The sequence below is a fragment of the Pagrus pagrus genome (genome assembly GCF_965226575.1).
Source record: "Pagrus pagrus genome assembly, chromosome: 16".
Classification (NCBI taxonomy): domain Eukaryota; kingdom Metazoa; phylum Chordata; class Actinopteri; order Spariformes; family Sparidae; genus Pagrus; species Pagrus pagrus.
In genome coordinates, this window is record NC_140200.1 from 12,951,543 (window position 1) to 12,977,992 (window position 26,450).

A 26,450-nucleotide genomic window follows, 5' to 3' on the forward strand; every position below is an offset into this window, starting at 1 on the left:
ATCCTGGGGTTGTGTTGGAAAGAAGTGTTCTGCCTTTAAACTCTTGGATTGTGTTTTTATAAGTCAAATTTAAGACGCAACATGCAAATATCATCCATCAACACTCCTTTCATTCAGTCGCTCACTAATGATGTTATTTCAGGACAACACTCATCATTACATCTTAAGTAACAAGAGGCTAAGCTGTAGTGAACAGAGTCAACATATGCTCACTGTGAATTTAAGTTTACATCACAAGAAAGATGGTAACAGCTTGTAGGAACAGTATTTATATTCATACATCTGTAATTAACTTTATTCAAACTTTTAATACTTCTCTATGAATGTATGCACATGATTTCCAATCCACATATTTTTAAAACCCAATCAGGTATGAAAATATGTTATTTACATGTGCAAATGTAAACTTCATATGGCCAAATTTCCTTGTGAAAATGTCCAGTTCACGTGACATTTTTTATTTTTGCATTTTAAAATTGTTGTTCACATGTGAAGCCATGTGGAAGATGTCATGTGCCATGTTTTGTTTCCACGTGTAGAAATTCTCATCCACGTTTTAAAAAAGCCAATCGCATGAATGTTTGTAATTCACATGTGAAGACGTAAATTTCTCATGTGGAAATTTTTATTCATGTGAATAAAAGTCAATTGCTCGTGAAAATGGCCTGTATACGTACGGCATTATTTTATTTTCACGTTAAAATTTTAGTTCACATGTGAGTCTCCTACTGCAAAAAAGCGGGCATTGTAGCTTTCATTTCGAAATTTTGCATTTGAAAAGTCCCTCCATGAACGGCTCGTGTTGTGATGTCATAAAGTCATGCTTTACATTTACACAAATGTCCAAAAACACTGAAACTCTGTTGTGTATTTTTTTGAGTTGTGTACTTGTTCCTGCAATGTTTTGACCCAGAGAAGTCCATAATTTGACTCAAGGTAACGATGCATTTTATTTGGTCGCCTGTTGCTGTAACTTCAGGGGAATCAGAAGATACATCAGAGAGTGAGGAACAAAAATAAAACTTTAAAACTTTATCTTGTCCGTCAAGATTTCTGCCTGAGTCACGTGGATAAATTTTCATTAACAATGGTGGTTATTTAACAATGAAGACAATCAAAACCATCATCAAACTACATCTTTGTATTCCTTGTTTTGACTGTGAGACCCCTAGTGGCAGAAATGACATACTGAGCCTTTAAGGTGATCACAGAGAAACTTTTCCCCTCCAGTGGACGAACGTGTAAAATTCTTCACATTCATCATTCTGCATACTGAAATAACACAGTTTTGAGTGGAGGAGGACAAAACAAGAAAAGAGAGAGAGTTTCACACACAGCGTCTTTAAAAAGCAGCAGCGGTGTGAACAGCCGTCGCGGCCGTCAGACAGATTAAGCGCAGAATGGCTGCCATCAGCAGCGGTTCACCTGGAGTCACTCTGACAGTCATTCTGCTGTTGATCCCGCTCTGTTCAGCAGTCACTCTTGCTTCTCCTGATGTTATCCTGCTGTCTCTCACAGGTCAGGTTCAACGGTCATGGTCCGGGGTCACAGTTTCCACTCGTCATTAACCCTCGGGGACCCTGCAGCACAGGAGCTGTCATCAGCAGCCTCACACTCACCTCACAGGTCTTAATACACACCCAGACACACAGGAGACGGGTGATTCATTGTCAGAGTCGGGTCATGTCCTTCCCTGTATTCAGACTGTGTGTGATGAGCAGATTGAGGTCAGTTTATGAGTGTGTGTCAGGTGACATGATGAGAACATTGATGAGCATTTGTGAGTGAGTGACTGATATACTTTGTGACCACAGAATTTTAGTTACTGACTGCTTTCGAAAATACTGAGTAGTTATCAGGTAGACTCATTAATTACTAATTACTTAATCATTAGTTACTCTTTTTTGTACCTTCAAGTATAGAGAACAAAATATTGAATAGAGACCAGGTAGACTCATTAATTACTAATTACTTAATCATTAGTTACTCTTTCTGTGCACTTCAAGTAAAGTGAAACAAAATACTAAGTAGTTCCCAGGTTATTATACCTTTAATTTAATTCCATTTTTACTTTTTCTTTAATTGTATCAATTGGTCATATATTTGCTTACAAAACGTGTGTGTTTTACTTACAACCCTGAATACAAAGAAGTTGGGACACTAAAACATATATAAAACAGAATGTGATGATTTGGTAATCCTTTTTTTACACATACTGAATTAATTACAGTACAAATACAGTATATGTAATGTTTTACCTCATCAACTTAATTGATTTTTGAGAATATACGCTTATTCTGAATTTGATGCCAGCAACATGTTTTTGTCTTTGATTAAATGGTTACTGACTACTTTGAGTAATTGTTGCAAAATGTCCACATGGCTTAGAGACTGTCATTGAATAATGTAGTGAGCACTTCATTTCAATGCTACCATTCATAGACAGAAATAGCTAAAAAGATATCTCAAGTGGTCTCCTTTATTGTTAATTCTGCATTCTTTCATAAGAGATTGCTCTTATGAAAAACGTCGATGCTTTCTTGAGTTTGTTATGGTTGCATCACTAGAAATATTAGGACTTCACTTTAAGAGGCTCTGTGGAACTTCTGTATTGTGCTGGAAGCTGATCATTTGTTTATGTTTGTGGACTAGATCTCTAAACTAACATTAGCTACTGTTGCTCTCTGTTAGCAGAGCGGAGCGAGGCACTGAGATGAGAACTTCCATATAGTCACATCCATTCGACTGTTGTGGAGAAAGAAAGACAGTCGGTCAGCTTTAAACAACTCAAACTAATTGCAAACAGGCTTGTAAAGGCGACCAAGAGAGACAGGGAAGGTCTCATTTTTCACATCATTGCTACAAATTGTTACACAGAGTCCCTTTAAAGCAACACATGAGAGTACCAAGTATAGCTGTTCATTTATAATAAAACATTTATCATAAAATATGACCTACCTGTGTCCAGTTTTAAGTCATAAACTGGGCATGGCAGTAGCAGTCAGTGTGCTCTGTGAAGGCCTCTCATATATAGTTGTGTTTATCTAGGACTCTATTTTAACTCTGAAAGATAAAGATGAGGAGTGATGAAAGCAGGTGGGAGACATGGGGTCCTTTAGAAACACCCAAACAATGACGAGGGCAAAGAGGCACTTGTTTTTTTTTTCATATTCACCACTTTTTCTCCGTCATCCACCCCACCACCCAGCAGCTCAGCGCTTTCCCATCCTCAGATTCCCTCAAAGTTTCAGATGCTCCACAATTCCACAATGCCCAGATGCTGTCCTTTGGCCCTTTACCCCCCCTCAACCCAGAGCTATCATTCATAACCTTTCTGTGGAGCTGGGAGTGAAAGAGGTGGGATAAGGGAGAAAGAAGGGGGAGCGGAGAGCAACATGGCAGCTTATTTAGAAGACTTCCTTTATTGGAACATGTGCAAGCAGTTCACTCACAAAGGACTTAAATAGGATATTTTCTGTTCCCTATAGTTGCTTTCCCCTTTTAAGTGCCGAGGCAAAAAAAGTAAGTTTACAACTCCCTCCTCAATGGGGGCTCTTCACTCTCAGGTTGCGGGGACCTGAGTGACCTAGGAAAGTTAATTAGGAGGCGAACAAAGAGCGAGCTGGAGCAGAATGCCTAGCCTCTCCTCCAGCCAAAGATGTCATCCATTAATTAGGAAAATCTTTAAGGTGGCCTTATTGAATTTACAGAAAGCCCTGTGGTTGGCGGGCAACAGTTTTTTGATCAAGCCCTGACTCAAACAATGCCTTTCTGGGGGTTAAAAAAGAAGAAGAAGGGAGGAGATTGGTGGTAGAAGAAGAGAGGGAAAAGAGGTGGGGGGGAGAAAAAGAAACGTATGGGTTTGCGGCGCAGTACAGTTTAATGGGGGGGTGGCTGCCGATTGTGACAGCTCAGATTCACATGGGTATGGGGGGCATAGTTTGGGGATGATGTCATGCAAAGGCAACCTGGGGGCTTGGGAAGTAAGAAGGAGGGGGAGCTGAGCTTGAGCCACAGGGGCCACTCAAAGTTAACATCGCTGCCTGCATCTGGGCCAAATCCTTTTCTTCTGGCCCAGGAGAGGCTTTCCTGAACGCCAAGCCCTCCACCACTCCTCCCACTCCCTCGTTCACAAATCAGGGCTTGCTTTAAAGCTAACCCCTTTGCTAACTGACTAGCTAACTGCCTTTTCTTTCCAGTCTAACTGCCTATTCATCCCCAGCCCACTATGAATAATATAGCTGGATAACACGGAGCTGTAGTGCAGCTCCTCCGCTTGTGAAAAGCGTCGTCTTTTTAATCAGCTTTTACTTTGTGTCTGCAATATTCCAGTTTTCAAACCTTGATTTTAAAAAGGATTTGCACTTAGTTGTTAATTTTTAAAGCACCCGATCAGATCTACCTCCGACTTTTGTTGTTGTCTTTTTTTCTGATTTCATGTCACAGAGGACGGTGATGCATTTCAACAGGTTGTAGAAGTAAAGAGAAATAAGAAACAGCAATGTAATAACACAAGAGGAGAACAATAAAAACAGTCTTGCTTTTCTAATATTTTGGTTTTCAATGCAGTACACAAGTTTGTACATCAAATGTAAGTCAATTAAAAGTCCTAAAAGGTACCTTTACATGTATTTTCAGAATAGTCTAGCAAAAAAGACAAGTAAATATTGTAGCCAATATTTAACAGAATGAATCAAGGCAATGAGGTAAGAAGGAATAAAATAATAAGTTTATAAGGAAAGACCTGAGAAATGTGTTTTCATAATACAACAACTAAAGTAGGAGAGATAAAGTATGTAAAGGTCCGAGATGATGGGAACCTATCGGTGAGCTGCACAAATGAGGAACAACTTGAGAGTGCACTTAAACTAAAAGAGATAGCAGAACTTAAGTTGTCAGACGGGGACGATGGGAGCACAAAGAGGTGGTGAATGTAAATGATCACGAGAGGGTCAATGAGTATAGGTATGGAGGAGCTCAAGAAGAATCTTAAAGATATATAATGAATGCAAACAGACAATTCTTCTTGAATACTGGCCAATGTTCAAGAATTCAAGCATTATATTAAAGGTGTTAAACCAGATGTAGTATGTATTCAGGAATCATGGCGAAAACCTTTTAACTTTTTATTGTGCATGGATACACAGTGATAAGGAAGGACAGGAATCATGGGGGAGGAGAAGGGTGCGCTGCCTTCAGAAAACAGGATATTCCACATAGGGGACTGGAAAAGGGAATACAAGGAAGGAGGGACTGTTAGATGGGTGTTGGTGGAAGAGTTTTTAACCGGATAAAGGATTTTCTGTGTCGAAGAAGAATTCAAGTACAAAAGCGGACGGTGCTAAAAAACAGAGACAGGAGTGCAAGCTTTAGATCTCTCCACTCAAACAGTCATGATGTACTATATGAGCTGGCAGAGAAGGCTTTAAAGGAAGCAGATGTAGAAATGCAAATCAGCATCAGTAAAGCAGTGGTTAAAAGTTTAATCTGGGGAAAAGTCAACCAAATGTGGCAAGAAAGGTGGCACAGATCACATTCACGCGGCGGCCATTTCCCTCTGACATCACGCTCAGGGTGGGAAGCTCAAATGTCGTAATGCTGTTTTACAGGTTGCAAGTCCTTAACATGTAGTAAATCTGACAAATTGTCATCATTTCACCACTTCCTGATTGATCAGCAATTAAAATAACAATTGATAGTGAAAATCCAGACAGACATGAGACCATATTTCAAAGTTAAACAACATGTTTGATAATCAATTAGCTAACGAGAACAAGAACAAGAGCAAGAACAAGAACAAGTCTTCAATGTTAAACAGTTTTGAGACATTTTAAATTGAGAAATGTTACATACTATATCTTTAAAGGTGCAATATGTAAGAATTGGCGACATGTCGAATGTCTGAAAACTTTCAGAAAAAAGTGAGAATATGTTGCTGATTTTGCTGTAATGGTATTGAATAATGTCACTGAGCATGAATTTAACTTCGCAAAGCAGAATAAAACAAGCTCACTCACTGAACTTTTAGTTTAAACATCTTTTTTAAGTTGGTAAAAAAAACTGTATTTGAATAATCTATATCACGTGTAACATCAAACATAGGGTTGTGTTTTAAAGTGGGAAAGTTTGCTTCTTCATCATGATCTCTTGCCTGTAAATGACAGGAACCAGTAAAGAGCAAGGAAATAACACCAGTATGTGCTGGTTTAGATGCTGCATGTTTATGCTATATGCTGGCATGCTGTCCTGTCCATGCGTCTCCTGGGACGTGAACCCCTCACCCCACCCCCTCCTGGGGGACTAATTTGAGGGGAGGGACGATGTGTTTTGTTGCTTGTCAGAAACAATCACTCCCGGCCCATTACATTTACAGCAGCACGTTGTGCTCTCACTGCAGCAACGCGTTGAGCTCTGTGAGGGGAAAGTATGTGGCTCTGACAGAAATCATAAATGTACTCACGAGGGACGTAAAGTGTTTACAAACATCTTAAATGTTTACAAACATCCGTGAAAGAGATCCAAAACAGTCAAAATGCAAATGTTGCACAGTGGCTCATTTGGAAGAGATCAAATTTGTGTTAAGATAAAGTTGCTTTTGTGTGTTTTTCCCTAACAAGATGTAAGATTAAAGTGAATAACAACTTTATTTAGAGTGGCCTGTGCCGCCCCCACCCCTCTCTTGTCCTCTGTCCCAGCCCACCCGTCCTCTCCCTGTTCTGTTTGGGCACTGGAGGTTGTCAGTCGGGGTTTATGTCCAGTTCACTGGAGCTGAAAGAAGTCAGTTTCATGTCTTGTTATGGAACAAGACGTCTCTGCCTCTCAGGAGTGATGAGAAGTGGTCTGGGTGAGCAGGGTGAGCCGGGAGCGGGACCGTCCCCTGGAGGCGACCAGCAGTGAGGAAGTCAAAGCGGCTTTTGTGTCGCTGCTGTCGGCTGCGTGTTTGGTAATTATCCCCCCTCAATATGAGCACAGACCGGGCTTTCCAGGAGAGATCCCAACCCAACCGGCCCACGGAAGAGTGCACAACACACCGTCAACAAAGATTAACTTCTCACAGCGCTGCAGAGATGCCTGATTGGGGGAGACACAGCAAATACATGAAACCCTCTCGTGTGCGACGATGAGCAGATCTGCACAGTCAGACTTTCTCAGCTGTTGCAGGGCTCAGATAGTAACACCTGTAGATTAGAGAGGTCGTCCTTCCATTCAGGTCCTTTTATTAAGGTAAAAGTACCAATACCATAATGAAAAAATACTGCAAGTAAAAGTGCTGCATTTAAAATCAAAGCCTACTTCAGTATCAGTACTTTTTCTGCAAAATATGGAGAAAACGTATGTGGCACATTTTGTTGTATAAGATATTATCAGATTGTTACTGATGCATCAATGTTGCATTTAATGCATTTAATTGTTGGTTGAGGTGAAGTTTTTACAGCTTAGTTAGTTTAGTCCAGTGGGTCACAACATAAGGGTCAGGCCCCCTCTAAGCTAAATTTGAAGGGATGTGAATTGATTATTAAAGTTGGAAAGAAAAGAAAATGTAGTTGCAATGAAACACATTTGCGTACAGTTTTCAGACTTTTTTGAGGCTCAAAGATTTGTGAAGTTAAGCAATCTGAGAAGTGTAGGTCTGTCTTTGATGGAAACTGTCAACAGCCAGTGGTGGAAGTGTTCAGATCCTTAATTTAGGTAAAAGTAAGTATCATCAGCAAAAGTATCAAAAGTCATTCAGTACAAAAATGTTCAATGGATCAATATTACTGCTGCATTCATGTGTATGTTGCATTTTTCAGCTGTAGATGTTGCAGGTTGAGTTAATTTTAACTACTTTATAAACTGTTGGGTAGTTTAATTTAAAGCAAGGCATCATATTCTTTAAGATCAACACATGTTTGTAGTGTTGCTGTCCTGTGAAAACGACGCATCTCTAAAGAGTCAACTTTTCATGAGCTCAGGAAAAAAACAGCCTGTTTTCAGCTTTGTGACGATCTAATACATGAGGGTCTTTAGATAGTTTGTTAAGCTTAAGAAGAAAAAACACTACATTGGAAATACATTGTTTTCACTGAAAAAGTACAACATCTGCCTTTGAATCAATAGAAAAGTAGATAAGTAGAAAAGTAAAAGCAATAGTTTTAGTTTTTTAAGTCCACATAGGAGGTTATGTTTTCAACCATGTCTGGTTGTTTGTTTGTTGGTTTGTCAGCAGGATTACACAAAAACTGCTGAATGGATTTCCACCAAACTTGGATGGAGGATGGGTCTCAGCCCAGAATAGACCCCATTCATTTTTGGTGTGGATGCGTATAAAGGGAGGGATCCAAGATTCTTTTCTAAAGCAACATTATGTAGAAATTGGCAATTTGTGCAATTTGCCGCCCCCTCTGAGTGCAACACCACTGCGGTAAATACAAATCCCAGGTCTGTAACAAGTTGTCTGCTGTGATCCTACCCTCTCACTGAAGTTACATAGTGCAGAAACATTTACTGTACTTAAGTCCAATTTTGTGGTAAATTACTTCACTTGAATCCATATATTTTCTGCCACTTTATGCTTCTACTCAATTTTTAAGGTCATTATTTAACTTTTACTCTACTATTTTTATTGTTAGTTAGTAGCCAAAGCCAATGTATGGTGCATTTTTTAATTAATGTATTTGAACGGAAATCTGATTTAAAAAGCACAGATTCTGACAAGCGGACCGCTGCTCTGATCTTCATTTATCCATTATGCACACATACTAATCCATGTACATATAAAAATGCCAAATAGTGCATCCAGTATGTCACTTTCATAAGAAATCCTATTGTCAGATCTTCTCAAGCTGTTTACTTCATGCAAACTCTACGTAAACCAAAGACGTCATGTATGTAAAGTAACTGCTGTTTCTATATATTTAGTTATTTTTTGTTGTTCTTGTCATTTTAGACATTATTTCTCAGAACTGTGTCGGTACATTGACAGCTGCTGGAAACCAGAGCAAAAATGACTTAAGCTGATTCTGATTTTATCTTCAGCATCGTCTTCCTCATCATCATTACCATTATCTGCATTTTTGCCATGTTTCTCATAATGTTCATAATCTACCTCATCATCAGCACGATTGCCATCACCATACATATCATTGTCATCATCATCTTCATCAACATCTCTATACTTACTGTCATCATCATCATCACCATTATTCTAATCATAAAACTGGGATGTAGTCATCATCTTCTTCATCATCCTACACATGATACTCAGCATCATTGTCCACTCATCACACTTGACATCACCATCATCAGCAGCTTCATCATATCCTCTAACCTCACTCTAACATCATCATCGTCACCAGATGCAGTCTGTAGATCTTTTTCGACAATGTCAACTCACAAAAAACCCGAAAACTGTTTGAAAATAGAGCAATTAATTTGTGGGAAGCAAACTGAGGAGCATCCGTTTCATCCATTAAAACTCCATCATTTTAACCCGACTCAGATCGCTCCCTTTCAGAGGCGCAGAATAGGCCTGCCTTGATCTGCGTCAATTGTCATCCCGGGGCTCAGGGGCACTTCAGCGGCCAGTATAGCGGGCGAAGTCAGGGCTAATCCCTGCAAAAGGGGAGAATCACGGGAGAGGAGAAAAGCAACAATAACCAAGTCAAGCGTATAAAATGAAAGCGAAATCTCTATTATCACTCCCCGCAATTCCCAGCAAAGTGGTGAAAATCAGGGTTAGTTTGTGATTCGAGTCAGACGCGGAGGGAAGAATATGGGGGTCCCTGCGGGTTGGGAGACTCACACGACGAAAAGGGCAATATTCTGGAGAAAAGGGGAAGAAGAAAGCCCCTCTCCCATCCCGACATAACCATTAAATGCAGTCTGACTTTATGTTGTATAGAGAGGGGGGAACAAGAAAGGAGGCACAGTTCTCCGATGAAAGAATGAGGTTTTTGGCGGATTAGGGACGGCCCGAAGGATGAAGAATAACTTCTGCATAACTTTACAGCTATTTTCTCTCCCCACGCCAAGAGCCAAGTTTAAGGCTGAACCGGTTTGAGTTAACCCCTTTTGTGATTGTCCAGTTAGAGACTTTCACAAGGAGGGAGAGGACTCATATCACAATCTCAGACCCCCAAACTGGGCGAACATTGAAGCTATGTTTATGTGACATTATTATACATGCAGAGCTAAGAAAACCAGGATCGTTGGGTGTTGAAAAGACTACATTTACTACCTTAAATATATCCATTTTATGCAACTTTATACTGATATCTCACTACATTTCACTGGGAAATGTTGTACTTTTTACTCCACTACATCTGTGTCAGCTACATATGATGGTTACTTCACAGATTAACATTTCAAATATATATATAAAAGAATCAGCTTATAAAATAAATTGGGGCCACACGTCACGCTTCAGATGTCTGTTGGGGTCCACGACAAACATTTCACAAGCGTTATGTCTCAAATAATCTGACACCAAGAAAAAATGTTACCAAACACAAAACCTTTTTTTTTGTAACTAAGTACATTTACTTAAGTACAGTACTTAATAAAAAATTTTGAGGTACTTGTACTTTACTTGAGTATTTCCATTTTCTGGTACTTTATACTTCCACTCCACTACATATTGGAGATGCACGTGCTGAACTTTTTACTCATGATGTTAATTTAATAACTTTAGTTACTAGTTACTTTTCAGATTACATGCTGCATCAGAGCTGAGTGCATGTAATTAACTTATTTTTACACTAATCCAATTATCAGAAAAATGCTGAATATCAGCTCTGATAATTGGCAAGGGTAACAATCGATCGACCCATAGCATACAGTACAGGCATACTTGTAAATATATCATTTACTTTCACGTGTACTGTTGATACTTAAGTACAATTAATATCAATACTTTTTGTTGGTGATTTTCACTTTTACCAAAGTAGTATTTAGAAAAGTTATCTTTACTTTTACTCAAGTATGACATTGTGGGTACTTTATACAACACTGCATTTAAATAATGTATGCACAGTGTACACTATTTCATAAAATTAGCAAAAAGAACAAGAAAATTAATGCTAATTTGTGTCAGAAATCTGAACTTCCATTTCTATTTTTTCTTCTTTCCTCTTCCATTGATGAGGACCCCTCAGATGTTTCTTGTGTCCCCCTGGAGGGGGTCCGACCCTTATGTTGGAAACCACTGTGTAGCCTACATTGATGTATCAGTATTGATAAACAATTGATGTTTACACTGACATACTTACTTTTTTCATTACATGTAGCTATGATTCTTCTGTTGTGCGTTTCCATTGGTTTGTTGTTGTTGTTGTTGTTTTTTTCAAAAGATCAGAGTGCTGCTTCTTTAAAGGACCTAAAATGGGGGGTGATAGGCATTAAGGGGCTCTATAGTTTTTAGTCTATGGTCGTTCTTTCCCAAATTATCAATAGATATTGGCTAGTTATTGGATATATATTCTTCTGGCCAGTTTCTTTATATATATATCCTGCACCAAATCACAAGGGGCTTCTTGGACTGAGTCTTCCCATCGGCCCCTGAAGGGCTCTCATCATCATCATCATCATCATCACCGCCATCATCTAATTTATGGGCCTAATTAGTGTTTTTTTCTTCTTCTTTCCTCTTGGTTTCTCTATCTATCACATGCTAATGAAGGCATTTTCTGCCATCTGACAATAACGGTCATCTCAGATAGTAATGATATGCCGATTTTACTTGGTGCTCTGCTGATTAGCGGATTAGAGGAAAGACGTCCAAAACTTTGTGAATAATGTGATCAGTGCAGGCGGAGACTATGAGCCTATATGTTATATTGATGCATGCATTAGTGGATGGAATAATAATTAGGTTAACATTTTTTTAAAAGTTAAGGTGAAGCCAAGTGGACATTCATAACTGCACAAAAAGAGGAAAAAGAGAGAAGAAAAGCAGGACCATAAAGGGTTTAGGTTGTAATCACGTCTTCTTTCTGAGAGCCACACTGGAGAATAATAAAGGAACGGGGGAACATCTGAACAATTAGGTGAACTCTGGTCAGGAGAAGAAGAGTTAATGAGCCGCCGGTGCCATGTGCAGTGAGAGGAGCATTAGAGGCCAGAATCCATATTTACCGCCGCGGTGGTGGGCGCACGCATCAGAATAGGCCGCTGATGCCGTGCGCGTCCTCTCCCCCCTATTTTCATTAGGCTCTGATGACTGCGGAATTGATGCGGCCTGCAAGTTATCAAGAGCCACTAATTTCACATTAACGACCATTGACTGCGCTCGCTTGATTCGAGGGGGTTTTTGACAATTATCACAATCAGGATTGGAGCCCAGATCGTTTACCTTGACTCCGTAATTATTTGCTCCGAGCCGAGGCGCACATTGCAAAATTGTATGGTGTCATAAAACCCCCCGTAAATACCGAGGAGACCAGGAGGAAGGGCTATCTCTCTCCAACACGCACCGCGCGCGCACAAACACTCTCACACACACACACACACACACACACACACACACACATAGATAGATAGATAGATAGATAAGTGTGTAAACTATTCACGAGATATTCTTTATTCAAATCTCAAAAATCGATAATCGATTAAATTTCTTTATGCTACTATTATTATTATTACTATTATTATTATTATTATTATTATTATTATTATTATTATAGTTGTTGTTGTTGTTGCAGTTGTTTTGGTGTTGTTGTTGGTGGTGTTTTTTTCCTCACTGGAATCGAGGCTCTAAGGACAGAGGATGTCCTTCACTGTACGGTTTGTAAAGGCATTGTGATTGTGATTTGGGGCAATATAAATACAATTGATTTCATTTTATATATACCACAGCGTTTTCTGTAAAAGATGCATCACTACAGGTGCGGTTTTTTTTCCATTAAAAGTGTCAAAAGTGCCTTAAATAGTAGGCTTCGTGAGGAAAATACCTAAAGGCACATCCATGTACAGAAAAAGCATAAAAACTCAAATAATGTAAAACAATAAAGAATCAGATTAGCACTCCTCCGCTGCTATATACCAAACTGCTCAATAACATACACTTCAAAATCTATATTTTATAATGCTACTAAAGTGAAGAATAAGTATAAACGTTAAATAATACATTGTTTCCTTCAAAAAGTGCCCAAAGGTGACATGTTATGTGGTTTTAAATGAAGTTAATGGACATGGAGTCTGTGTCCTGATGAGAAGTCTCAGTACTACTGATTTAATAACGGAGCCACATGTTCTCGCGAGATTACACACTGTCACATGATCACGTTGGGAGAGAAACAGGAAATCATGTGTTGTTTATAGCGGCTGCTGTCTGATGATGTTTTCGACCATGTCTCTGTACAAAGGCAGCTTGTTTTTGCTTTTATTAATACTTCATGTTTCTACTCTTGTGTCTAGCGACGGATTAAACCTCACCGCTTCAGATTCAGCGAACAAACTGAAACAAATCCCGTCTTTGAGCCCGGCTCCTGTGTTCAAACCCGCTGTGGATCCCATCTTCTCACTTAATCTGCTGTCTTCTTTCCCCGAGGACCTGGAGGTCAGTGACTACTGCAGCGAGCTGCTGAACATATTCGGACAGCGGTACGTCGCCTACGTGTCCTGCCTGGTGCCTGCTGCCAGACCTGTTAAAGTCTGCCAGAAATGTTTCTCCCTTTATGGCAGCCTCAAGGAAACATATGTGAACATTTCGTCCGAGGTACGTGAGAAATATAAAGTCATTTTCTGTGTTTTGTTTGCAGTAAAGTGCTGTCTTCAGTCTGCTTGCATAGAGGCCTAGTTGAAGGGCAGATGTCTCATGATCACGAGTCTTGTGATGTGTGTGACACATTTGAGGAAATCCCTCTGCATGACCCTGAATAGAAACAAGAGGAGCACTTTCTGTAGCTGATCTTTTAGTCCAAATGTAATACAAACATCTGTATGGATAGAAGATGATGTGTATGATGGAGTGTGCCTGTGTCCTCAGACTGGTCCAGGTAATGTGAGCTGCGGGGAGAGTCTCCTGCGTGGTGATCGGCTCATGGTGGTCAATCAGCTGTACAGCAACCTGAAGGAACTGTGGGAAAATTCAAACTGTGACAGTAAGTCCTCCGCAGGAAGCCCTCTGTGGTGTCTGAACTAGACGTGTATGAATTACTGGGATTCTGTGTGTGCCTTTTGTTCGAACTCCTGACTCACACACATTTGACCACAGAGGTCAGGGTGCAGGGTCAGTGGGCAGTGGGCACGCCGGACGTTGCAGAGGTCACACACGTGACTTTGATTTTGATTGGATAGACTCCGAACATGAATCATAGCAGCTTGTGACTTTCTGAGATAATCGCATCCGACTCGGTAGAGTAGTTGGTTTGTGTGGGGCTTCAATCAACGATTATTTTCATTTCTGATTGTTCCCCTGAGTGTTTTTTCACTTAAGTTAGGTGTTTGGTCCATAAAATGTCAGACAAGAGTGAACAATGTTGAGCTGTGTTTGCAACTCCCCAAAGATGTTTTCCCAAGGCTGTCTTGTTTAGTCCGCGGTGCAAAGACATTCAGTTCATTGTCATAAAAGTGCAAAGAAACCAGAAGATATTCACACTGAATAAGCTGGAATCAGAATTTTGACTTTATTTTTTTAACAAACCAATACATTTTTATCAAAATAGTGGGCAGTTCATTTAATAGTTGACAACTAATTGATTATTTGTGGCAGCTATATTTATGTCATCCTTTCATTTTTAGTATTTTTAGTATCTATAGTCAAGCTTGGAGAAGGTGGATTTATGAAATCTTTGCTGAAAAATACCAGAAGTTAATAGCTTATCACCCAAAAGAGACAGTTATTTTTCCTGTCAATTAACTAATTTTTTTTTTTTCGCTATAAGTTTTGTCTGATGTTGAACAGAAAGCAGGAGCTGATGTATTTTTTTGTATAGTTAAACCAAAAGAACTGAAACCTGGTTAAAGGTAATGGCTAAACTGATTGATCTGACTGCATTTGAACAAATATGCCTAAGTGACTGTTTTTACTTTCCTGTTGTGCAGACTGCATCACTAAAGGATTCCAGAGGCTGACCAATGACACGCTGTACTTCATGAACGTCCTCAACCAAACCAACGACTGCTTTGACAAGTACCGACAGGTACGTCATAAATTTGGTGACGATGAGTTTCATGTGAGTCTATGCTGAGAATGTAACCAGATCTGTCGTCCCTTCTCCATTTTTCGTCACAGGGGAACCACACAGAGCTGTGCAAAAACTGTAAGAGCACATACCAAGAGCTGAACGAGCTGTACGGCGGGATGGAGAAGAATCAGACTATGTGTATCGACATAGAGGATTCGGTATGTGTGTCAGGAGCAGAGATTCATGCAGCGCCTCTTGTGAGATGGGAAGAGAGAAAGCTGCACCCTCTAGAGGAATCTGTAGACAGTAAAGGACAATTAGAAAGTTCTTCACCCATTTTCAGCCGGTGATAATACAGGATCCAACTTATTGTTTAATAAGCTGTCAACCACATTTTGTGACCTTCCTCAGCAAGTGGATTTGCTCAGTGTACTATGTATAGAAACATTTATAATAACAAATCTAGTATCAAGTATAAATGAATGTAAATATTGTTCAATAACCAAATAAGTTGGTACGGTGGAGCCGTGGTTAACACTAGGTTGGATTCCCCGACTTGAGCCTTTCTTTGTGGACTTTGCATGTTCTTCTTGTGTCTGTGTGGGTGTCATTAGTATTCCAGCTTCCTCCCACAGTCCAAAGACATGCAAGTGAGGTTAACTGGTCACTCTAAATTGCCCATAGGTGTGAGTCGTCACTTGTCTATACATGTCAGCCCTGTGAAGATCCGGCGACCTGGGTGTTTTCCGCTGCTTGCCAGATGTAACCTCGGATCAGCTTTTTTTTTTTAATTTCAGCTTTTTTTTTTGTCAAAAAAGATTTATCATATTTAATTTTAAAAAACTGAAGTAAAAGAGAAATCAATCACTGAAAATGGAAGTCCTGCAGCTCCTCTTTGCCAGTCAGTGGTTTGTGCAGAGACAGAATGTTGGTTGTATTTTAATGGTTAGAGGACTTTTATAAGAATCAGGCTTTGTGATCAGAAATGCAAGAAACTTGGTAAAACGCATAAAAAAATAATTAAAAGTGAAAAAATCCTCATGAAGCCTCTTTCTATCTTTTCAATGAGAAGAACAAAATATAGAACCCCAGCACCAAATAACCTTGAATACAGTTATCTGACGACAAACCCCTAAGATGGTTGAATTAATCGTAACGCTGTCCTGTAATTGTGGTCATCTGAAGTTTATGTTGCGTTTGCACTCTGGTTTCAGATGAACATGACCCGCAGTCTGTGGAGTACGCATTTCAATTGCTCTGTCCCCCGTGAGGAGACGGTGCCTGTCATCGCCGTGTCCAGCTTCATGCTCTTTCTGCCCATCATCTTCTACTTGAGCAGCTTCCTTCACTCGGAACAAAAGAAACGCAAGCTCATACACCGTGAGTAACCAGCTTAATTCGCCCATTGTCACACAGGGAGATTTTTTGACTGGGTTTTGAGGGGTTTGGGGTCTTTGTGGACGGGAGGGTGGGGGCTTGACTGACTGTGATATAGGGGTTTGGCTGGGATGGCGGAAGGGGGTGGGTGTTTAAGGTTGTTATAATGCATAGTGGGCTTGCCTCCTGCAAACCTCTGGATCACAGACGTGGTTGGAGGATTGTTTTTTTTCTGTGGCTGATGGTTGTCTTGAAGGATCAGAGGGCATTTACCCAGATTGAGGAACTTTTATTTCCCTGGGTACTGGGTGGATGGGGGCGCAATGAGTGCACAACATGTGGCTTGAGATGGTCAGGGACACATTGAGCCTCATGCAAGAACCACTCGTACAAAACAATTTGTTCTTTTGAAGCCCGTAGGAATGATTGTGTTTGAAATATCTTTGTGAAACTTGCTCTTGTATAACATCGCCGACTATACTGATTAATAATTTTTCTTCTAGTATCTCCAAGACTGTCACATCCCCTCAAGGAGTTTTTGGCTTTTTTTTAAAAAAACATCTAACTTAGTCAGTCCATTTTGTCTTTATTTCTGTCACAGTACGGCTCTCCTCTGAATACACATTGTCTGGAATTGCTATAACTCGTTTTTTATTGTTTACGACTACCGACACCCCTAAATGCTCCGTTTTCCTCTTGTTATTTCCATTTAATGCTTTAAATAATCTTTTTAATAATGGACTGTAAATTTTGTGTCGTTGCAGCCAAACGGGCAAAGTCGTACACCAGTCTGATGAACATCCAGGACAAACTGGGCTGAAGAGGACACAGGTGATGACAAACCTTGAGGACGACGTTCTTTAATTTAAAGTTGCAACCTGGAAGAAGATTTGACTTCTGACCGCCTTGTACCTGAAGTTTGACCTCCATTAACTTAAAGGACTCAAATCAGAGTTTCCTGTGTTTTTTCAGGAGGTTGTGATACCTATCACTAATCGGGGGACTTAAAGGATCGATAACTTGAAAGTGAAATGCTTTGGGCACATGAGACATTTGCTTTCACATCCTCAAAACAGTCTTTTCAAAATGTAGTAAATGGCTTTGCGAAATATAAAACAGTCATGTGAAACAACAAAAAAAAGCTTTTCACTGACATAGTTTAAGATGAGCTGTTTTTGGTGACATCTATGTTGGAATCAAAGAATATCTAACTTCATAAGCTACTAATCTGATGCTTGTTCATGCGGCTGCAGGGTAATGTACGCTCGTAATCCTCACACAGATCCTGGCCTCTCCTTCCTTTCAACTCGTTAACGATCTTCAGGTGTCACTGGAAAGAGTGAGTGGCTTGAATGCAGCGTGTGTGTGTGTGTGTGTGTGTGTGTGTGTGTGTGTGTGTGTGTGCGTGCGCGCACGCTCTATTTATGGGTTGAGAAATGGGTTTTCTGTCTCTAATGTATGTCCCGAAAAGAGCTGCAAAAAGGAAGCACTTGATGTCCATTAGTGGTGACATGTATCTGCTGTAAGAAGGGGTAGGGGGGGTGGGGGTGCACATCAGTGGGGTGGGGGTGGAGTAAATAAAGACATAACACACATAATGTAAGAGCACTCCAAAGTACCACACTGTGATGTTACCTGTGTTCCAGTCAGCGTTCTTTGTGGTCGCATGAAGCTTTTAATGCGCTCTGTTGTTGTCGTTTTCCACTGATGTTTAACTTAATTTGTTAAGGGGTTTCTGACTGCTCGTGACAGTACAGTCTCCATTATGAGTTGTGAGTGCTGAATTGATTAATTTGCCTATTAGAAACGCATTTTGCTGTGAGGTAATGTAAACCTATTATTATGAATGCATAAGAATGAATAAATATTCGTATGTCAGAAACATCCTGCAGGTGCATGTGTTGTTATTTTACCACCACTGAACCAGTGGTGGAAAGTAACTAAAATGGAGTGTTTTCATTCTGTGTTGCTTTGTACTTCTACTTTATTTTAGATGGAAATGTTATTCTTTTTACTCTATTACATTTATTTGACAATCGCTACTTACATTTGCATCTAAAATCTACCATCTTGTAAATATGATGCAATCCTAGTAATTAAACAACAGCCAACAGAATGTTAAAGGTAAGCTCCAGCAAGTGTAGACATTAAAGTGTGTTTAAAGGTCTTAGGGAGTAAAAACAGTAGTGTAAAGCCTTTTTTTGGCTCCAGGGGAAGCTGCATGTAATCTGATAAATTGCCTCCAGTGATGCCACTCATTGGCTAAGTTGCATTGTGGGTAATGTAGGCTCCAGGTTTTGAAAAGGAAGAATAATGTGTGGAATTAAAAAAAGTTGATACGTATCACTGATTCTGCTGTATTGATTCTGATCATTTGTTTCTAAACTATCCATGAGTCCAACAGTGTTACAGGAGTGAAATCAAAACCTGGTGCCTACATTTCCCACAATGCAACTTAGCCACTGAGTGACATCGCTGGGGGTGATCATACCCAAGACATTGGTGGTTAATCTTTTCCAATCCATGTTTTTAAAAAAAAAAAACAGATTGGTGATGAACAAAGTAAATGTAAAAGTGTGTAACTGTGGCCCTGATGCAGACTGTAATCTGCTAAATAATTAGTAACTAAATTCATCAAATAAATGTAGTGGAGTAACAGTACAATATTGGCTCTCTACAGTGGAAGTGAAAGTATAATGTTGCAGAAAATGGAAATACTCAAGTAAAGAACAGGAACCTCAAAATTGTACTCAAGTACAGTACTTAAGTAAATATACTTAGTTACATTCCTTTACTGAATAAACTACAGCTGCAACGTGCCAGAAAGCTTTTAAATGCCACTTGGAAGAGAAGTAGGAACCCTAACAGAAGTACACAACTTGAGTAAAAGTACTTAGTTACATTCCATCACTGCATACATACACATTAAGGCAGCAGTAATATTAACCCAGAAACATCAAGTATTATAGTAAAACACTGACAGGGACCAGATTTCTGCAGGGTTAAGTACATTTTGCTGATGAAACTTGAATACTTTCACAGTGTGGTACTGTCCGGCACTCAAGTATCTGAACACTTCTTCCCCCACCGGTACTCGCAGGGTCTCACTGCTCCATCTCTGGTGACGGGTGTCCCCGCACTGTGCCCTCAGCTCCATGCTGTGTAATGAGTCCATGCTGCGGTTCAGTGCGTTTCCTCACGCAGCAGTGACCTCTTATTCTCAGGTTACGTGGCCTTGTGTTTCTCGCAACGCGGCTTTTCCCTCCGTCATTAGCAGCTAATCTAAATGTGGGATAAAGATACTTGGCCGAATAATCGCAGCAACACATCCGTTAAACTCCTTTGGCTTTTTGGTCTTGTGGAGCGCAGCCACCGCTGGCCCATCAGCAGGTCTAAGAGCATTACGGATTTGCCGAGTCATATGATCCGGTTGCGGCCAGCAGAGCCGCAAAAAACACGGGCTTTCTGTCATCCGCGCTCCCGCACGGTGTTGAGCGGCTCGTGTGCGGCGCGGCCCGGAGCTCAAGAATGACAGCTTTGATTCCTGCTAAGCCTCCGGTGCTTTTCTGAGGCACACCGGGTCCTTAAGCGGGGCTGAAAGTCAGGAAAACACACACACACACCCGGGGAAGTGGACCGGAGGCCGCCACGTGAATGAGAGAACCGGTGGAATAGTTCCCCGTGAGTGAAGGGTACAAGTGTTCAGACCTTTTACTTCAGTTAAAGTAGTAATACCACAGAGTAAAAGTACTCTATTACTGAGGTGCAAGTGCAAACGTATCAGCTAACTTAAAGCTCCAGTAGTAAAGCTATTATTATTATTGGATTATTATTCATATTTAAAGGAGCACTATGTAGTTTTGGGGAAGAAATAATCATAAGAGAAAGACCTTCATTGAATTTTGTTATGCTTCAACAGATTAAATAAACAAACTCTCTTTGTTTTCATGACTGAATAAACAAACTGACTTTAAAGGACAACACAATTTCATACTGTTTTGCTTTGTTTATATGTGGCGGACCCTGCCACCTTATTAGCTTCAAACATTGTTCTGGGGACCTTATTTTCCTCTGAGAACAGCTTGTTTATTCAGTTATGGGAAAGATAAACATTTCTGAGTTTGTATTATTACCTCATTAATATTGTAAATATTAAAATTCAGAGTTTGAATTTCTTCTCCAAAACGACACAGTGCCCCTTTAAGATGTAGGTTGGAGCTCGTTTTGCATGCTGCTGTGCAGAATGACGTGTGGGGCATTGTTTTTGTGCCCATGTACTTACAAGTATAGTAAATTTGTGACATCCCAACTGGTTTGCGAGCCAATCATGGACCAGTATGCAATGCAAGGAAAGAAGTGGGATGTGGAAACAGGAGACATCTTGTGTCTGTTAGATAAACTTGTGAAATGTGTGACAATATTTGCACCATAAAGCAGATTTAGGGCTTTTTTCAGGGAGAACGAGCAGATTAAATCGCATGAAATCGTAACAAGGCAATTTAATGTTTTATTGGATGCAAGTGATTGAATGTAACTAAGTACATTTACTCAAGTACTCTACTTAAGTACAATATATGTACGGTAGTTGTAGGCTACTTTACTTAAGTATTTCCATTTACTTCCACTCCACTACATTTAAGAAGCAAATAGTAACAAATAGTAAAAGTAAAGAGTAACTTGTTACCATGGTTGCCAAATGAACAGTGTAAATGTTTATAGTCGCCTCACATCATGTTTTGCCACATAATAAAAAACACTGGATCATCATATCAGTTTAACATGAGCTAATAAAGAAATTTTTTTCAGGTGATATTTAGTTATCGGCTCCACATTTGGCAAAAAGACAGTATCCTTGTGATGTTTGAGTGTTAAGAGGCTTAGTTTTCTAACCTTTGGTCTGTCATACTTCACCTTTAGAGACAGAGGTGGCTTTTGTTACAGGTCTGCTTTGGAGTCTTTATTGCTTACTGTGTAAAGGAGGGAGGCAAGATGATGAACATTTAGTTAGTTGCAAAAAGAGCATGCTCCATTTCATTAATGTGTCAAGTGTGTACATTTCTACACGTTTGAATTTGTGTTATGTGGGCTGCACAATGCGTTTCTCTTTGGCAAACATTTACGCCACAGTGCAGTGAAGGAGGCAGCTGATTTACCTTCTCACTGAACTGACTGCAGCGCAGCAAAAACTACAATCCACCGGTAATCACAGCCTAATGCCATGCATAATTATTGTACACCTAATCCACTCACAAAGAGCTTTGATAAGAAAAAAAAATGACTTTGAGAATAATTCTACTGTAAGTGTGACGGTTTATGTGGAAGAAATTAATATTTTGTAAACTGACTCATACGCTGATCTCGACTGCTTGCTCTAGTTCTCTGATGGATTAACTTGGGGGAAAATATGCTAAAGATTGTTTAAGAAGTTTTTTAGAGAACAATGAAAAGGGACTGCACCAAAGACAGAAAAGACAAAATATGGGACAGTTTAGACACACTTACAAAATAAATGATTATACAATTATTACAATCTAGCTTTATTTTTATGCCATAATTCTAAATGCTATAATCCATCATCTTCAGTGCATCAGCAGTGCTAACTAACTGACTCTAAATAACCACTGGTGGAAAGTAACTAAGTATATTTACTCAAATACTGCACTTAATGGGTAACTCCAGCAATTTCACACATTAAAGTGTGTTTACAGGAGTTCTACTTCATATGTGAAAAAAAGTAGTTTAAGGCCTTCTGTGGCTCCAGAGGAAGCTGCATGTAATATGATAAATTGCCTCCAGTGATGTCATTCAGTGGCTATGTTGCATTGTGGGTAATGTAGCTCTATTCCACTGGTCTAGCATTGCACTCCTATAGCACTGTTGGACTTATTGTGGACAGTTTAAAACAAATGATCATAATTGATGCAACAGGACCAGAGATATCGCCTTTTGTATTCCACGCATTCTTCTGTGTTTTCAAAACCGGGTGCCTACATTACCCACAATGCAACTTAGCCACTGAGTGACATCACTGGAGGAAATGTATCAGATTAAATACAACTTCTCCTGGAGTTACAAGGGCTTTTTATTACCTTTTTCACATATGCAGTAGTACTCCCCACGACCTGTAAAAACACTTCAATGTGTTAAATTGGTGAAGTTACCCTTTAAGTGCAATTTTGAGGTACTTCACTTGAGTATTTCCATTTTCTGCTACTTCATACTTCTAATCCAATACGATTCAAATGCAAATATTGCACCCCATTACATTTATTGTCAATTTAAGATAATAGTTACTTTAGATCAGTTTAATACAAAATATAATCTGCGCATACATTAAAGTGATGAAGACAATAATGCATCAATAATTATAATATTATTAATTCATTATTCTGAAATATACCATTCTGCGTAATAAGTACTTTTATATTTGGCAATTAGTACTTATTGATGCTCATACTTTTGTACTTGCATGGCTTTTACTCATAAAAGAGTTTTTCTATGCTGTAGTTTTGCTACTTTTACTTAAAGGTGCAATATGTGATAGTGTGAATTCATACTCAAAATACGTAGCATATCACCAGGGTAACTGTTAACTGCTGCCAGCTGGTATTTACACTGCTAGCACAGGGGCTTTGGACTGGAACGGCCGGGGCTAGCTGCTTAGCATGCTAACTTCAGCAGACATCTCTGCAACACAGTATATAGACACATCATAATGTCAAAACTGTTATTTCTTCACATTCTGTTGATATTTTTATTTAAGTTTTGATTGTGAATGTTTTTTAACCAAAATTCTTACATATTGCACCTTTAAGTACAAGATCTGAGCACTTCACTCATCGTTATAGCTGCAATATTGAAATAAACACACACTACATTTTATCTAAAAGATGTGCTACTACTATTTTCCAGCAGTTTTAATAAATGTAGCTTTTTACTGATGCATTGCTATAAAAAAAGTAGAGCTAACAAGTTAATCAACATCTATAAACCTCCTCAGATGCAGCAGCTGTTTGATGAAATCACAGTACACTGTACACTCTGTAAAGAACTGACAAATTGTGCAGCTGTTAATCCCTTTTTTCCTCTGACCTCTCAGCTTTTATAATGTGTGAACTGGTTAGTTGACTTTTTTCAAATTGAGGAGAGAGTAAAGCAGCAATGTTGGAGCAGCATGATGGCTGAAGTTGATGTTTGAGTGGCTAAATGATAACACAAACCTTTCCTCAGACCTCATCTGGAGAGGAATGATGACCGGCAAGTGGCCTCCACTTCACAGACCTTGAGATCATTCTGTGTTCCACAACAATTATCCAGGCAACTTCTGAATAGATTTCTGATTATTTTTCCTGCAATAGCGTCTTTGTCTCTCTTCCTGTCTGCATCTGTGTTCGTCAGCTTTCCTCACTCTCTCTTAATATTTTCAAAGTAGTTATAGAGGCAACAGTAATTTTTTGGGGGGAAAGAATCTGTGTGCCTGTTTGCAATAGATACTCCAGCAGATGGCAAAAACATACTTCTCTTTGCACAAGTTACCTTGACACAAGGCCAGTACATTTCATATTTGATGGAAGAGTAGGGGGATGCTCTTCACGTTGTTTTTGAATCTGGCCTTCGTTTTTCGTTTATTAAATAACATTTTTGTTAAATGACTGTGTTGTTCTTTCACAAGGTCACGACCTCCTCTAGACTAAATGCCTTTGAATTTCCTGCTGTTCTCTACAATCATCCTCCTCTCCTCTGCAGCCTGTACACTGCATCCTGTGTTACCGAACGACGAATGTCTCCTTCGTTATGGCAATATTAAGAAACTGTTAGTCAGGAATTAAGTGGTTATGCAACCCCCACCACCACCACCAACACTCTAAGCTGTCAGTTAGTTAACTGACTGAAGGTCAGGCTTAGATTATGCACCTCTCAACCCCTGAGCAATGAATATGATGCTTTGTTGAACAAGGAGTAAACATATGCCCCTGGGAGTAGGAATTAGCAGACACACACACATGCACCCTCTCTCACAGCGCATATGCAGAGTGAATGGGGCTTATTATACACCTGCGAGTGGGGTCAAAGTCTGTCAATCCCTAGCTTATGGTATTATGATAGATTATAGAATCACTCTCTAATGGCAGTCATTCAGTTTGTAATCTCAGCAGCTCGATGCAAGGGTCGGCTAAGGGTCTGTTGAAAATAAGGCCTTCTCCTCATTCATCCCTTACTTCCCCCCTCTCACAAAGGTCTTATGACAGGTCAGCTGTTGGTGACATCACAGATGCTGGATCATATGTCAGAAACCTTCGCTGGCTGACTTACATCCATTGTGGCTCAGCAGCAACTGAGGCCACTTGAGGCCAAAAGAGCGGCGAGGTGCCCCAGGGGGCGAGAGGGCGAGCATGATAGCTGCCAATAGGCAGGAAGTGTGGGGGGCACTCCTCAGGGCAGGAACATCTGACCCATGTGTGGGTTTGTTTGTGCAGACGACCAGAGAGTGCCCATCTTGCCATCAGCTTGAGAAGACGTTTATTATCTGTGTGGAGTGTTTGTGTGCATGAATTAGAAAGTCCGGATTTGGTGCGTGTTGGATTTCTGTTTTTGAACGACACGCACGAGAGAGCTGCAAAAATCTGCATGTGTTTAAAACATGCTGCGTGTCAGAAAGGAAACATTACAAGGATATTAGTTTGTGGCACCTGAGTAGGATTTATCACAAGACAGTAGCGCCACCTAAAGTCAGGTTCTGAATATAACATATAGAAACATGCCACTTTGTTTTGCCTGGAAAGTAAGAGTGCCTTCTGTTTTTTAACTGAACATTAAAGCTCTCACAGGTAGCTATGTTCACTGCTGATACTTTTTCCCTACTGTAAACCTAGCATTTAATTTTTTTGTTTCATTTTTAATTGCATGCAAATTAATAGTATTTGTTAACCAATTATATGCTTTGTCCATGTTGTGTATCTGGACTTTTGTCTGCTGTTTCTGTTGATCAGTAGACATCTTGTGTTTGGGATAAGTATAATAATTTTTGATTTCTTGATTTATTTTGATCTGTTTTCTCATGCTGATTAAGCTGCCAATTGCTGTTAACTAGCATCAAATCTAAGATATATGAAAATACTTTAGTAGTGTAGTTTTGATAGAGTTACTGTAAGTCATTCTCCATTTGATGTTAACAGAATTTTTTCCAACCACCTGACCAACTGACCTTTGATGTGAAAAGGCTTTCAAATGTTAATATGCTTTTTTCCCCCTTGCCTGAACTGCCCTAAGGACCATTACAGAGTCTTGCAAACAGGCCTGAATGAAAACTTTTCTGTACAAGGTCTCATACTAGTCATAGAAATTATGACAACCACTCAGAAATGTGGAAACAGGATGTTGCCACTAGATGGCAGCACCAAGCCATGCATGATAAATCAATGATCCCAGACTATTCTGTTTTTCCCCTGCAACATTTTCTTGCTGTATAACAAATAATAATGACCCACATATACTAAGTTGACTATGGAGGACTGACACTGCCAAAATCATAAATCAAAAACAATAATAAGTAGATTCTATAAATAAGAAATACATATACAACTAAATAACCTTATAAATTAATAAATACATGCTGGAAAATAAATAGAGAGATAGATGGATAAATAACTAAATAATCAATTTAATAAATGAATTAATAAACAGATAAATAAATGAATTGATAAATAAATAAAGAGACTAACTAAATAACTAACTAACTAAATACCGGAAAACCGGATAGAGAGATAGATAGCCTTGATAGATTACTAACTAAATGACTAAATGCATCAATAAATATGAAAATAAGATGGGAAGGAAATAAATTGTTGAATTAACACAAAGGTAAATAAATACAGAATCATCAATGTATGCCACATTTTAAAAAAATTAATTAAAGCCTACATACATTTTCAATATTATTTTTGGTGTATTTATGGCACATTAATT

At 39.4% G+C, this 26,450-nt stretch overlaps 1 protein-coding gene across 1 annotated transcript; it reads left to right on the plus strand.

The window, feature by feature from the left end:
• The first annotated feature begins 13,281 nt into the window (after nucleotides 1–13,281).
• Nucleotides 13,282–18,368, plus strand: ostm1 (osteoclastogenesis associated transmembrane protein 1). The gene is made up of 6 exons (XM_084377463.1): nucleotides 13,282–13,696; nucleotides 13,967–14,081; nucleotides 15,025–15,122; nucleotides 15,215–15,325; nucleotides 16,322–16,487; nucleotides 17,249–18,368. The coding sequence occupies exons 1-6, from the start codon at nucleotides 13,313–13,315 to the stop codon at nucleotides 17,302–17,304; spliced, it is 930 nt and encodes a 309-aa protein (XP_084233589.1). The 5' UTR covers nucleotides 13,282–13,312; the 3' UTR covers nucleotides 17,305–18,368.
• Nucleotides 18,369–26,450: the final 8,082 nt, after the last annotated feature.